The sequence below is a fragment of the Caloenas nicobarica genome, chromosome 23, assembly GCF_036013445.1.
Source record: "Caloenas nicobarica isolate bCalNic1 chromosome 23, bCalNic1.hap1, whole genome shotgun sequence".
Classification (NCBI taxonomy): domain Eukaryota; kingdom Metazoa; phylum Chordata; class Aves; order Columbiformes; family Columbidae; genus Caloenas; species Caloenas nicobarica.
The window spans coordinates 3,009,026-3,022,253 of record NC_088267.1 but is presented as its reverse complement, the minus strand read 5'-3'; the positions used below and the strand labels follow the sequence as shown (position 1 = coordinate 3,022,253).

The window sequence follows — 13,228 nt, the reverse complement described above, 5'->3', positions numbered from 1 at the left end:
AACCCTCGACAACAACAGATTTATAGGCAAAAAGACCTTGAAAGGGATGGCTCTTTTCCTTGACAGAAGCACAAGAGGAAAAAACAGCCAGGGTGTGCCCGATCCATCTGTCACGGAGGAAATAAGCCAGTCCTCCTATAGCTTAATGCCACCGTTCACTGGGACCAAAGGTAGAGCTCAAGGCTGCTTACACAGAGTAGTACCGTGTATAGCCGGCACACGGGCAGTCGCGGTGACAGCCAAATAAATTACTCTGGCGCGGTCCCTCGGGAGCATGTGTTCTCCTCCAGAGCAAGCAATTGCCTCCAGAACACGTCTGCTCCGCAAGGAGCCCTCGGGCTACGCAGGGAGTAAGTTACTCTGCATAGAGCTTAGTAGGATCTCCTTAGAAGCCAGGAAATAAGTTCAAGACAGAATATTTGAGAGAAAAATCAGTCTATCTGTCTGCAGCTGCAAAGGAATCCCATACTCCTGGATGAAGGCGGCATTGGGAAGGCAGCTGGCGATGTGACGAGTGCTGTGGGCACACGGGCTCAACACGCCAGTCAGTTCTGCACATCCTTGGTTAGCTTCTCTTCTGGTTCTCCCTCGCTACATTTTCCTTTTTTCTGAGAACACCTGAGCTACGTTTTCTCCTCTTGAGTCGCTACGGCACACAGCACGCGGGTCGGGAGAGCAGGAGCTCTCACCCGACATGCCCAGGAGCGGAGCTGGTCTGTGACAGTGATGGTCCCTCTGGTGTCCGCTCCCAAACCCGCTGAGGGGCTCTTGCTCTGCACCCCCCTACAGTGCTGCCATCAGGGACATCGTTATTGAGGTGAGCACAAGAAGCAGATGGTCTCTCAGTCATCATCTCCATAAATGTGAGCGGTTGCGGCTATAAAAGCAAACTGCTATAAAGGGACGTTGCTAAGCTTTCCTTCCAGCATTATTGCTCATCTTTCCTCATGAGGCATGGTCACCCTCTTCCAAAGAAAGGGCATGCATCATCCCTTGCTTTTACCTTTAATTCCTGGATGTTCTGAGTGCTGTGTAATAAATGATACCGCTCACTGTAAAAGAAAGCTCAGATGCAGCTCTGCCAGCCTCTTGAATCCCTGCGTCGCAGGTGATGGGAGGATTCAGTTAATCTTCCTGGTATTGTTCACTTCCCCAGGAGCACGTTGGTGGATGCGGTGAGATGAGCCATCAGGTCACTCTGCAGATGAGCGGGGGGTTTGGGGTGTCAGAGCTGTGGGCAACGCACAGACCCCCAGACAAGCAGCCCCGTCCCCTCCGAGCGGGGACAGCTGGACCTGCCCTCGGTGCTCAGGGCTCGTCTACACAGCAGTCTGAAGAAAGCTAAACTGAAGTACCTAAATCTAAAGTGGATCAAAGAGCATTAAAATTCTGCATAAAACTCTCATTCGGAATTAAAGTGGCCTTAATTCAGTTTAATTTACTCCCAAATGCTACTAAATAAGGCCATTTAAATTGTTCTTAATTAACAGAAGTGTTCCCATATAGGCATTTATAAATGAAGTTTAATTAGCTCGTTTTTAAAAGGGAGTTAACTGCCGTGAGCTGCCATAGATAGGCAAGCCAGGTCCACGGGCTTTCTGCTGACACGGCTCCCGACTGAGCTGGTTAGCGGTAGTTGTGGGGCGCTGGCATCTCCTCCCGAGGCCCCGGCACCGGGACAGCGTCTTTCCCGACAGCAGATATTAATAATAAGATCCTTGATACCACCACTGCTGACTGCGTTAAATGCCAGAGGACAAGCTCTTCCTTTAAAATCTGGGACATGGGAGGGGTAATCCCTATAAAAATTCCCTAGAAAAAGGTGATGTCAGGATTTTACAAGACTTGCTGATGAGCAAGGAACCAGATGGGAGGGCATCGTGTGCTGAGTCAGCAGAGCTGGAAGGACACGGAGCACGGGGAGGGACTGTGGGGCAGCTCTGGCTTCCAGCCCCTGTCCCTGCGCAGGGGACCCTCCGTGTCCCCCGCCTCGTAGGTGGCAGTGAAGGGCCTCGGTGCGCCCGCCATCCTGGCAGAGGCTTCGCTCTGGAACCCTTCACATCCTCAGAAACTGCAGCCTCCGCAAGAGCACCAAACAATTGAAGCAAACTTCCTCTTCAAGGCGATTTGAAAATGAAAAAATAAAAATCAAAAGTAACCACGGGGAGTTTGGGGTGTGGCCAGCATATGACCCCTTTTGACTTGAGGGTGCAGAAGCCAACAGACCCTCTCTAGCCTGGCTCTTCACCAAATCAAACCAGGCGGCGTACAGTTGCTGTCACTGCTCTGCATCAATCAGAAGATCCAGATTTGTGGTTTTACTTGGGGATTTTTCCTATAAAAAGCACATCTGTTGCCATACTTTTTGGTGCAATAGACTTCAGCCTGGAAGCAAAAGCACACAGACAATGCTAAATTCATGCTGACTGGAGTAGATTCCAAGGGAAAGAAGAGTTGGGAAAGCACCTACTTAAGTACTGACTAAGGATATTATCTCTGATCTGAATCTCGCCTCCGTGTGTGTGTGTTACTGTTGAGTACACAGTGTGGTTTCAGACATGGCCAGAGACAAGAAAAAATGATTGTTTCGGGGTAACCACAAGGAAGATGAATGCAAATGTATTCCTGTAACTGGGAGAGTTCCCTTGCTCTTCAGCTGGGCTCTGGTACATGGCCTCGGGGAAGCAAATTTGCAACTACCTTCATTAAATTGTTTAAGAATGATTAATCAGAAGGCAGAGACGTAAGATTTTTGCACATTGTGAGATGCAAATTCAATTCTTGCAGTTACGTACAGTCTGTAAGGGTGGCTTTAGCGAACAGTTCAGGGGACAGGTTCTGGTGACTGATGGATGCTTCCTGTGGGCTCTTATCTCCTCCACAAGCCCGGGCTGATAACTCCGCCGGCTGAATCACAGCCAGCCGCATCACTTGGGGCTCACGGTGGTGTGAGAGCCATGTGTCGCCAGGCTCCCGCGCGGTGCGTGCCCGCCGCGCGGCCCGTGTGCCCCCGGGCTGGCCACTGCGGCACCGGAGCGGCCACCGCGGCAGGAGGTGCTGCCAGCACCCCGACCACACTCGGCTGTGTCTGACCGTCAGGGGACTTCAGTGTCACCATGTGCTGCGTCCCAGCACCAGCTGCTGGAAGTGCAGCTCATGCAGAACATAAAAGTCCATAGAGCGCCTTTGCTGATGTGCCCAAAGCTTGTGGCTGCACGTTCACGTATTCCTTCTGCCTAAAGCTGCCTACAGTTTAGGCTTGGCTTAAGCAGCGGTGGTGCGTTCTCAGCAGCTCCTTGGTGACGGCAGGATTGTCCTTGCACCTGATACACCATCCCCTGCCCTCTGTCCCGTTTCCCTCCCTTTCCAGTTGCAGCTCGGGGGTCTCCTCCGCTTTCCAGCCGGGCGCTGAGCGTGCCGGGGCTGGAGCGACGTTCTCCTGGGAGCTCTTAGGCCAAAGCCTGGTCTTTAACATGGCGAGGGGCAGCAGGTTGGTACCGCCTGGCACCCGCACAGCTCAGCAGACGGACTCTTCTGGGAAGCACTGAGCACGTTTTGGAGGTCTGGGACTCAATTACCACTTGACATCCACCTCTGAGGGCGGCGCGGGGGGGAAGTAAAAAAGGACCAGGACTGAAGTGTGTTAATGTTTTTAACCTAACAGCAGCCAACGAGAAGCTGAAAACCCTCTGAAGAACCAGCTTCTCTACACATGGCCCGTTTGCTGGGGTTCGCCTTCCACGCCGGGTGAGGCGGGGAGCGGGGGCTGTCCCGGCACCGGGAAGCAGGAGGGAGCGTTTACCCAACGCGTGTCGGGGCAAATCCGCCCGCATTGCAACACGATTTGCATAAACCCCGGCTGTCCGCCGCACGGACCTGGCTCTGCACCTGCCGGGGCTGCTCCGCACGGAGGCACCGGGGGCAACCGCGGGGGCCACGGGGTGGGCTGAACCCCGGCCCCGCTCCGCTCCGGCCGCGGTGACCCGGAGCCGCGGCCGGGCGGGGCGCGGGGCGGACCGGGAAGGGGCGGACCGGGAAGCGGCCGCCGCTCTGCCCCCGCCCGCTCTGCCCTTCCGCCTCGGCGCGGCGCTGCCCGGTATAAAGCGGCGGCGGCCCGGCCCGCCCCGGCCCCATGGAGACGCGGCAGCGGCAGCCCGGTAAGCGAGGGCGGGCGGGCTCGGGGCGGGGGGTCCGGGCCCGGCCGGGCCTTGGCGGGGCCCCGCGGGGGCCGGGCCGCTGCTGACGCCCGTCTTGGCCCGCAGGTCCGGGGCGTGAGCGGAGCCCGGGAGTCCCCCGCGGGCAGCCATGAGCGTCTCCGCCGTCCCGGGCTGGCTTGAGGCGCTCCCGGCCGCCCGCCCGCCGGCGTCCCGGCTCGGAGAGAGGATGAGCGGCAGAGAACCGAGCGAGAGCCGCGGCCCCGGCACGGAGCCGGCCCGGGAGGCGGGGAGCCCCGGGCGGGAGCCCTGCGACAGCGCCGAGATGCAGTTGAAGGTGGATTTCTTCCGCAAGCTGGGCTACTCCTCGGAGGAGATCCACGTCGTGCTGCAGAAGCTGGGCCTGAACGCCGACACCAACACGGTGCTGGGGGAGCTGGTGAAGCACGGCCCGGCCGAGCGGGACGGCCCCGAGGCCTCGCCCGAGGCCCCGGAGGCCCCGCTGGTCCCGCGGGGGGGAGCGGCCAACAAGCCCCCGGCCCCCGCGTCGGCCCCGGAGGAGCCGGAGAGCGAGAACCTGAGGCCCATCGTTATCGACGGCAGCAACGTGGCCATGAGGTGCGTTCGGGGGTCTGTGCGGGGCTGCGGGTGCCTGGTGGTGGTTTTGCGTGACCTCGAGCTCTGACGTGTGCGAAGCGCTCGGTGCCTGAAAATCTCCGGGGGTTTCTCACTGTGAACAGCTGCTGCTGGGTGCCCTGCAGTGCCTGGTAATCTTTTCCAAGGCAGCTCAGCAGCGCGCGGGGCTCTCTGGAGGTGAGCATCGCTCTGCCTTGGCGGCCGCGCCTGGCGGTATCGGCCCGTGACCAGTGGTCACAGGGCTCTGACAAGGGAAATGAAGACATTTCCTTCCACTTTCTAGCTTAGGAGCAGGATAACTGAAGATACGTTCTCCTCTTACCTAATGGCTTTATGTAAGTTTCTGTAGCAGGAAGTTGCTCAATAAATAATTACAGGTTTAATTAGGGAAGGCTGTGTAATATGAAGCTGTCTCCAGTGTTACAGACCAGTCTCCGCATTGTGACTCTTGTATTTTGGTTAAAATTCTGTCCAGCGTAGGAGACGGATGGGGTGCCGAAGGGGCACTTTGGTGTCAGCAAGGCAGGGCTGTGACTCTGTGACTTGCCCCCAGCATCTCAGGTGTCCTGGTGCTGACAGCACAGGTCCCGTCAGGCCCCGCACCCTGAGCACACAGGATCCCTGGGCTGGGTGTTCCTTGGCCTCATGTCCCTGCTCTCACCTCTGCCATTTGCTCCCCATGACAGCAAGCGTTGCCTGCCCCCCCAACCCCTCTGCTGCACCCACCGCCTCTACATGGGGGTTCTGAGCTCTGGTAAGTTAGTGCAGCCAAGTTTCTGAATGGGGCTTTGTTGCAGTTCAGAAGCGAGCCTCCTTCACTGTGTTTTAGCTTGATAGATCTTCTAATGTGTGTTTGTGTACACAGACCTTTTTATAAAAAAAAACCCCACAGCCAAGAGGGTGCTCACAGAGCTGCTGCGTGCATTACTGTAGGCTTTGTCCGAGGTGAAAGTGCTGAGCGGAGCTGTGCTTGCAGGTGTGGTTTTCCCTAAGCCGCGGTTGACAGTTCTGAGACGGGACTGAGAAAAGACAAGGTACTGTCCGCTGTGTGGCTGACGAGCAGAGCCTGTGTCCCAGGGCAGATACGGAATCCCCGTGGCAATCGAGCGGGGCCGGAGGGTGAACGCTGTGACCTGGGCGTCTGCGGGACAGCGCGGTCCTGGTCCTGCTCGGCTCTCCACAGCTGCGCGGTCACTTGAGGAAAAGGGCCCATTGTGAGACCTGGGCTGATAAGTGAGACTCTGGCAGTGAAGTTTACCTTAGATAAGTGCTCAGGCTTAAACAACAGAACTGGTTGTGGCTTTTGAATGAGGAGCCTCTTAGCCATGAGATTTATCCCAAAAAGAGCAGGAGGGATCACAGCAAATGTGACTCAGGGCAGGCCAGGCACTAATAACACGGCCGATAGGGCAGAGTTTGATGTGAGAAAAGCAGTCTGGCTTTTTTAAGCAATTTGCTAGAAGGGGAATTCCATTCTGAAACTTCCTGTATTGATGGTGTGATGTTCCCTGCTGATTCATTTGCAGTGTGTACCGCGGCCTCCCTGAACAGCTCTTGACAAACATATGCAAATCATAGTGGAAATTAGCTTTTACTTCCTTCTAAGGGAATTTTTCCTTGGCTGCTGCCAAATCAGATCAGTCCAATTAGTTACTTTCTGTAGACATGAGATTGGTAGCAGGGACTAAAAAAAAAAATAAATCTCTGCTTTTCTCATTTGTCTCTACACGACTGCAGTAACCTGTGTCTGGCTATCTATTGCAAAACCCAGTCTGACACTGGAGAAGATTTTTAGAGTATCTTTCTTCTGATAGCTAATGTCAGCCTTTCTGTAGTTTGGGTCTCTTTAGGTGTTAGTTTTGGTGTTAGTTGTATAGTTCTTATAGAATAATTATCCTGGTCCAAATCTTAGACTTTCATAAGAGCTTCAGAGAAGGGTGAGGACAGGAGGAGAAATGAAGTTTCTTTCTAGTGGTACAGTTGTACTACCATAGTAGTGCTTTTTAGCAGTGCCTCTGCTGGGGTGTAAGTGCTTTACTAATTACAGAGGAGTTCATGGGCATGTGGAGTGGTGGTGGGAGTTGAAATGTCATTCAGGTGTAAGTGGGAAGAGTAAGACTTGGGGCAGGAGTAGTGCCCAGGTGGGGAAAATCTCCTTGAACTCTGAGACCTGTTATCTTCAGTACAGCACATCTTAGCAGGGTGTCATCCTGAGATGCAGGCTGTTAGATCCCCAGAGTGACAAACCGGCTGTCATACAGAAATGTTGAAAGCTTGCCAGAACTGTTATCAACAGAGGAGCTGATGACACGGTAAATACTGCCACTCGTAAAACAGGAGCAGTAGTTTCCTCTTTAGAATTTCTGGAAACTTATTGATATGACCTAATGAATAATTAAGAAGCTTTTTGCCTTGGTATGTAGCTTGTGGTGCTGCTGTCAGACTTTGTTCTCAACCTGCCAAGGGCTGTTAAGACTTTCAGCACTGATCCTGTTAATGGGAGCTGTTTCTGTTTTGTACAAATAGTGCATTTGTAACTGACTTTTTGGGCCATAGTATAATGAGGGAGAATCTTTCCGCAGTGCTGATGTCCTTGAGTGCATAAAATGCTTTCTTTTCCTTAACTTGAGAAGAAAAATACCTGGTGAGTGTGCAGTTTGCACTGGCAGAGGTTGGCCACTGCTGGTAGCTGGCAGAATAGGACAAAGGGCGTTCAAGATCACATTGTACTCAGGGCTAAAAATAGAGCTCTAGAGTCCAGAGATGAAGCAAAGGCTGTTGGAGAGCAGCTGCTTTCTCCCTCCCATTGAGCATTTGGGTCTTTGCTGTACAGAGCTGCTAAAAGCACCAGTAATTCTGTGAAATCTCGCTGCTGCATTTACACAAGATGAGCGATGAATGCTGGTTGTGCTGCTCTAACACTTCTTCACTAAAGGTTGTTTGAATTGCTGGGTCCATTTGCTTGGTGTATTGCTTGACTAGTCCTTACATAACCTGAATATTGAAATTCTCAATTTTCCTCTTTGCAGCCATGGAAATAAAGAAGTGTTCTCCTGCCGAGGAATCCTTCTGGCTGTCCAGTGGTTTTGGGACAGGGGACACAAGGACATTACAGTCTTTGTGCCATCTTGGAGGAAGGAGCAGCCACGACCAGATGTACTTATAACAGGTGTGGAAACATGAAAAACAAAAGTAGCTTTTCAGGCTTACTGTTTTGTCACGTAATGAGCTTGCAGAGTTCTGGCTAGTTAGTAATTAACTTATGAATGGAAGATGTGAGTAGTAGGAGGTCCAGTAAGCTGAGCTGACCAGTGAGAATTAGTCATTAACTTCTCCCCTAAGCAAGTTCTTGCCTGGATCAGCTGGAATAATTCAGAGAACAAAGAATGTAATACTATTCTGCTTCCATGGCTAGCCAGGACTGCTGATGAATAATATTTTTACTTTAAGTAAATGACAAAATTCATGTATAGTGTTACTTTATCTGTGCCAAGGCCTTTGGGCTGTGTAAGTATGTTCACAGTTGTGTTTGTTCTAGACCAGTACATTCTCCGTGACCTTGAAAAGAAGAAAATTCTGGTCTTCACTCCTTCCAGGCGGGTTGGAGGCAAGCGTGTTGTCTGTTATGATGATCGATTCATTGTGAAACTGGCACACGAGTCTGATGGCATTGTGGTTTCTAACGATACTTATCGGGACCTGCAGAACGAGCGTCCTGAGTGGAAGAAATTCATTGAGGAGCGTCTGCTGATGTATTCCTTTGTTAATGACAAGTACGTTCCCATTCTTCCTTTGCTTTTAAAACAGATTCATGTGAGCGTGCTGTCTTGTTTTAATGAAGCAATAGCAAGTAATGCATGAAAAGAGCAAAGTGTTGGTACAGAATGGGGGGGAAAAACACAAAACGTAGAGATTCTTTTTTGGTAGAAGGAAGCATGGTGGGAAGAACTGCCCAGCTGTGGTGCGGTACAAAGTCATAAGGAATTGGAGTCATCTTCATGGCTGGTCAGGGTTTGGAGCTGGGACTTCTGCTGTAGTGGAGCTCTTAGGAGAGCCCCAGGACTTTGTTTCCTCGTGGGACAATCATTAGCAGGCCCAGCAGCAAGTACTAATTCTGGTCAGCCAAGAGCACCAAACCTCGCCTGTGCCTGCAGCACTGGGTGCCAGTCTTCACCAGGTGACAGGAGAGTTGTCACTGCAGTGAAATGGGAAAGCTCTTTAGGGCTCAGAGCTTTTAACCTTCAATGAAATGGGAAACTTCTAGAAGAAGTGAAACCCTGACCCAAGAAAGAGAACTGCTCCTCAACGAGGTTTCATTTTCTTTAGGTTTATGCCTCCAGATGATCCTTTAGGGAGACACGGCCCCAGCCTGGATAACTTCCTCAGAAAGAAACCTGTGGTGCCAGAACACAAGAAACAACAGTGCCCTTATGGTAAGAAATGCCTTCTGAACATGAGGACTGAGGTGTCTGCAAGTGTAATTCATGCTTTTAGTAAAACTCAGCTGCTCATTCCATGCTCTGCCTTTCCTTGCAGGGAAGAAATGCACTTATGGAATTAAGTGTAAATTCTACCACCCTGAAAGGATCAATCAGCCTCAGCGCTCGTTAGCTGATGAACTCCGAGCCAATGCAAGGTTGTCTCCTACCAGAAGCACCAGTGCGAAGGAGGAGAAGAAGAGCAAAAAAGGTTCCCAGGCAGAGCTCTCGTGCTCTTTGCCCACAGAGAGTGAGAAAAGCTCCTTGCAGAAGGTCTCTGCAGAGAGGAAAAGCTTGGCCCACAAAGCAAAGCCCAGCGATGTTCCGCTTCAGGTCAAGGGCTGCGTGTCAGGCAGTGTCCCTCCTAACAGTGGGAGCCACAGGTCCTCTGACAGCTACCAGCAGCCTCATATGGACTCTCTGTCTTACATCTCTCAGGAGCACCTCGACTCGGGCATTGGGTCTTTGGAGAACCAACTGTCCGACATGTGGCCTTACAGATGTGCCAGTCACTGTGATCACTCGCGTGCTGATCCGGTTGCAGTCTGCACCTGTGGGAGGCAGAGACCTGTCTACTCACATTCTCCCAGCTTAGAGCAAAACGGTCTGGTCTCTTACAAGCACGGTTCCCATAAATCTTCCTCTGGTGCTAGCTTCTTGCAGTATAGCCCTGAGCTGTCTCACTCAGGACCACCTCACTCTTTCTCAGGCTACGGGGTACCTGTCCACCCCACTAACGCTGGGCAGTACAGTCTGCCCAGTGAGTACAACACCCCCCTGCCCCATTCTCGGGAGTTCTGGTCTGAGCCCTACCAGATGCCGCCTCCACAAGCGAGATCTCCCAGCGTGCGAGATCCTCGCTCGGTGCCGCGAGCCCCGGGGCCGGCGTACGGAGACTCCTGCCAGTGGGCTGTCTCTGACCAGTTTGCGGAGGAGCGTGCCAACGTGCACGTCAAGCTGTGTGGCATATTCCATCCCCACCTGGTTGATGCTGTCATGAGCCGTTTCCCTCGGCTCCTGGATCCCCAGAGGCTGGCTGCAGAGATCCTGACCTACAAGTCTCAGAACCCCGGTATCTGAGGCAGCTGCTGAGGGCAGCCATGCATGTGACAAGCTTTAGGGACAGTGTTTGCACCTGTAGCTGCCACAGATGCCTTCTGAGGGTCCTCCTTGTTCCTTGGAAGCAGCAGACTGCAGCTGGAGGCTGGATGCCAGGTGTGGTGTGCTCACAGCCAGCTCTGCTCTGGACGTGACCGTGTGCCCTTGGGTCCCATCGCTCCCGGAGAGCGCTGGGGAGGCTCTGGGTGCTGGACAGGGGAGGCTGCAGCTTCAGAGAGGGCTTTTCCTTTGGACTTGTGTGGTGAGTCAGGCACACCTGAAATTCCTGCAGTTGCTCACTGAATGTGACCCTACTCCTCCTGTTAGCTTTGGTTTGGAGATGGTTTAGTGTTTTATCAGGCACGGGGATGGCTCAGCGGGCTCATGGAAGATAAGGGGCTTCTGCCTTTGCAGTGCTGTGAGGCTTGTTTGTGAAGACTGAAATGCGTTGTCAAGGCTGTTCTTAGCTCTTAACTAAGCCTCCTTACTAAATCCTGCCATGAAAATCTGTGGAAAATGTTGGATTGTAAATCTAGTATGAAGCCAGGTTTAGCAGACTTTGATTTGGTTTTATTGGTGCACTTCTTTAACGATGCTTTCCACACCCCTCCCACTGAAGCTCACCTTCCCGAGACAAGACCGCTCTGGTGCATAGCCGAGTGCTTCTGCAATTCTTCATCAGGATGAGGGGCCTGACATGCTCCAAAGACACATGCGAGTTGTGTGTTCGGTGTTTGAAGAACGCAGCTGTCAGGACCCGTGGGTAACCACGCTGCAGCTGCTCCAAAACAGCGACCTTGGCTGGTAACCTGTCTCGGGCTATCTCTGTGCAGCTCTGACGGCAGGATTTATGATGTTGTGCCTTTTGTCTTCAGACAGCAATAGTTTTGAGCATTCAGTAAAACAGCTGCAGTCATGGCTGGACTGCTGCCAGTACTGCTCCTGACAATTCCTTAATATTTTTCTCTGTAAAGCTGTTGCTTCACCTTCCTCCTCACTAATGTTTTCCTGTCCCCTTCAGCTTTGTCAAACCACAGCAGCAGCCAAAAATGTATGATATGACTTATTTGGTAAGACCGTTTCCCTTTCCTTCCCTTTTACTGTAAGGTGTTTTTTACTGTAGATACTGTAACAGATTTTAAATATGCAAAACCAATTGCTGTAGTAATTGGTTCTGGTCCTGGAATTTCACTGTGCTTAGAATGCAAAGATGATTCTTGCACTTGCAGGCCAGAAGCAGTTGATTTGTTGATACACATTGTATCTGCGTGTTTTGTTATGTTTTTTAAATACGTCCATCTCGTGGTTAAAGCAAGGTCGGTGAGTGGCAAATCACAAAGGGGAAAGGGGAACGCGGCGGTTTGAGAACCCTCTGGGAAGGGTTTTGTCTGTCACTCTTCTTCCCTCTGATGTCCAAGCGGGACCTGCCCAGACTGGCACCATGTGCCGTAACAACCACAGGGACACAGAAACCTGTATACCTGGTTAATTATGATACATTACAAATTAGTAATGTTTCATGTTAGTAAGCAAAATGCTTCTTAATTTTAAGTAACCTGATACTTTGCATATTTGTAAATTACAGGAAAAATGGTTTTTAATGTTATTATCCAGCGACGTGCTGCTTGATGCTGTTTTTAATTAGTACTATTCTTGACTCAGCCATTGTGTTACTTGGCATGGTGTTTTTTGTTTTTCTGGTAGAATGCTGATATATGCTGCTTCTCTTGCAATCAGAAGATTAATATTTTATACTCACAAGCTGACATTTTGATGAACTTCGTATATCATTATGCAGTATATAGTTTATGTACTGAATGGAGGCAGCCGTGTGAAAGCCATGGCAAAGTAAGAACTTGTGTTATAGAAATAAAAACCGCTGAGTTGAATCGTTTGGTCTCTGGTGGCTTTTTGGAAGACCGTTCGACATTTTGGCTGGCTTTCAAGGAAAGTCAGAATTACCCTTCTTCCCTGGGCTTCTCCTGACAATCTCGCATCTCCATACACAGTGTTGTGGCAGCAGCGGGTGGGTGGCTGGATGTTGATGGGCCTGTTAATTGATGATGGAGTGTGGCAGGTAAAAAAAAAAAAAAAATCACATTTCTCCAAATTTGTGCTCTTGATTTAATGCAGAGCAATGGCTATTTCTAGTTAATCAAAACCAAGGGAAGCAGGTTCTCCTGAAGGTAGTGCTCTGTTTAAAACAAACAAGAAAAAGAAATCTGAACCTCACAGTCCGAAGGGTCATTTATTGGCTGTGGGAGGGGAACCCCGTGGAGGATGCCGTCTGAAGTGACAGTAAGTTTGTGTGGCCCTATACGTGTGTGATGGGGAGGGCGTTAATCGATAGGTCACAGATTAGATCAGACCTTTCAACCAGGTGAAGACTTTTCTACTGTTCAGTGGCGTTTGCAGTTGGAAAATGCTGCAGGATTTTAAGGCTGATATTCCAGTAAAATACCTTAACAGACAATTGTAGTTTTGCAGGATGCATAGATGTGAGGGGGATGTTTATTTCTGTTAAATTTCTGTCAAAGCTGGACCGATAAAACTAAAGGAATTGGCACAGAAGCACAGAGGTTCATTACCATAACCAGGAAGGGAAGAGCTGGTGGTGACTTAGTTCGGTTACGATGTTGTTATAACTTTTCTGTTGCAGTGACAGTCCAGGTGGCACACAGAGCAATTTGGGAGGGTCAGTCCCTAACACAAGACTGGTCAAAATTATTCCCCCAACCTGCTGCTGTGCCACCCAGAAAACTCCGTGGAGATCCAGCCGCTGAATCCTCCCGTCCTCTCGCACGAGGCTCCTGCACGAGCGACCCTGCTGCCTCCTGTTCTGGAACCATCGACGTTCCCATG

General features: G+C 51.3%; 1 protein-coding gene across 1 annotated transcript; it reads left to right on the top strand.

Annotated features, from left to right (window-relative positions):
- Window positions 1-4,079: 4,079 nt before the first annotated feature.
- ZC3H12A (zinc finger CCCH-type containing 12A) lies at window positions 4,080-12,217 on the top strand. Its single transcript, XM_065650573.1, has 6 exons — window positions 4,080-4,157; window positions 4,263-4,772; window positions 7,820-7,959; window positions 8,329-8,563; window positions 9,117-9,223; window positions 9,327-12,217. Exons 2-6 carry the CDS (start codon window positions 4,306-4,308, stop codon window positions 10,346-10,348), a joined length of 1,971 nt encoding a protein of 656 aa, XP_065506645.1. The 5' UTR covers window positions 4,080-4,157; window positions 4,263-4,305; the 3' UTR covers window positions 10,349-12,217.
- The last annotated feature ends 1,011 nt before the right edge of the window (window positions 12,218-13,228 follow it).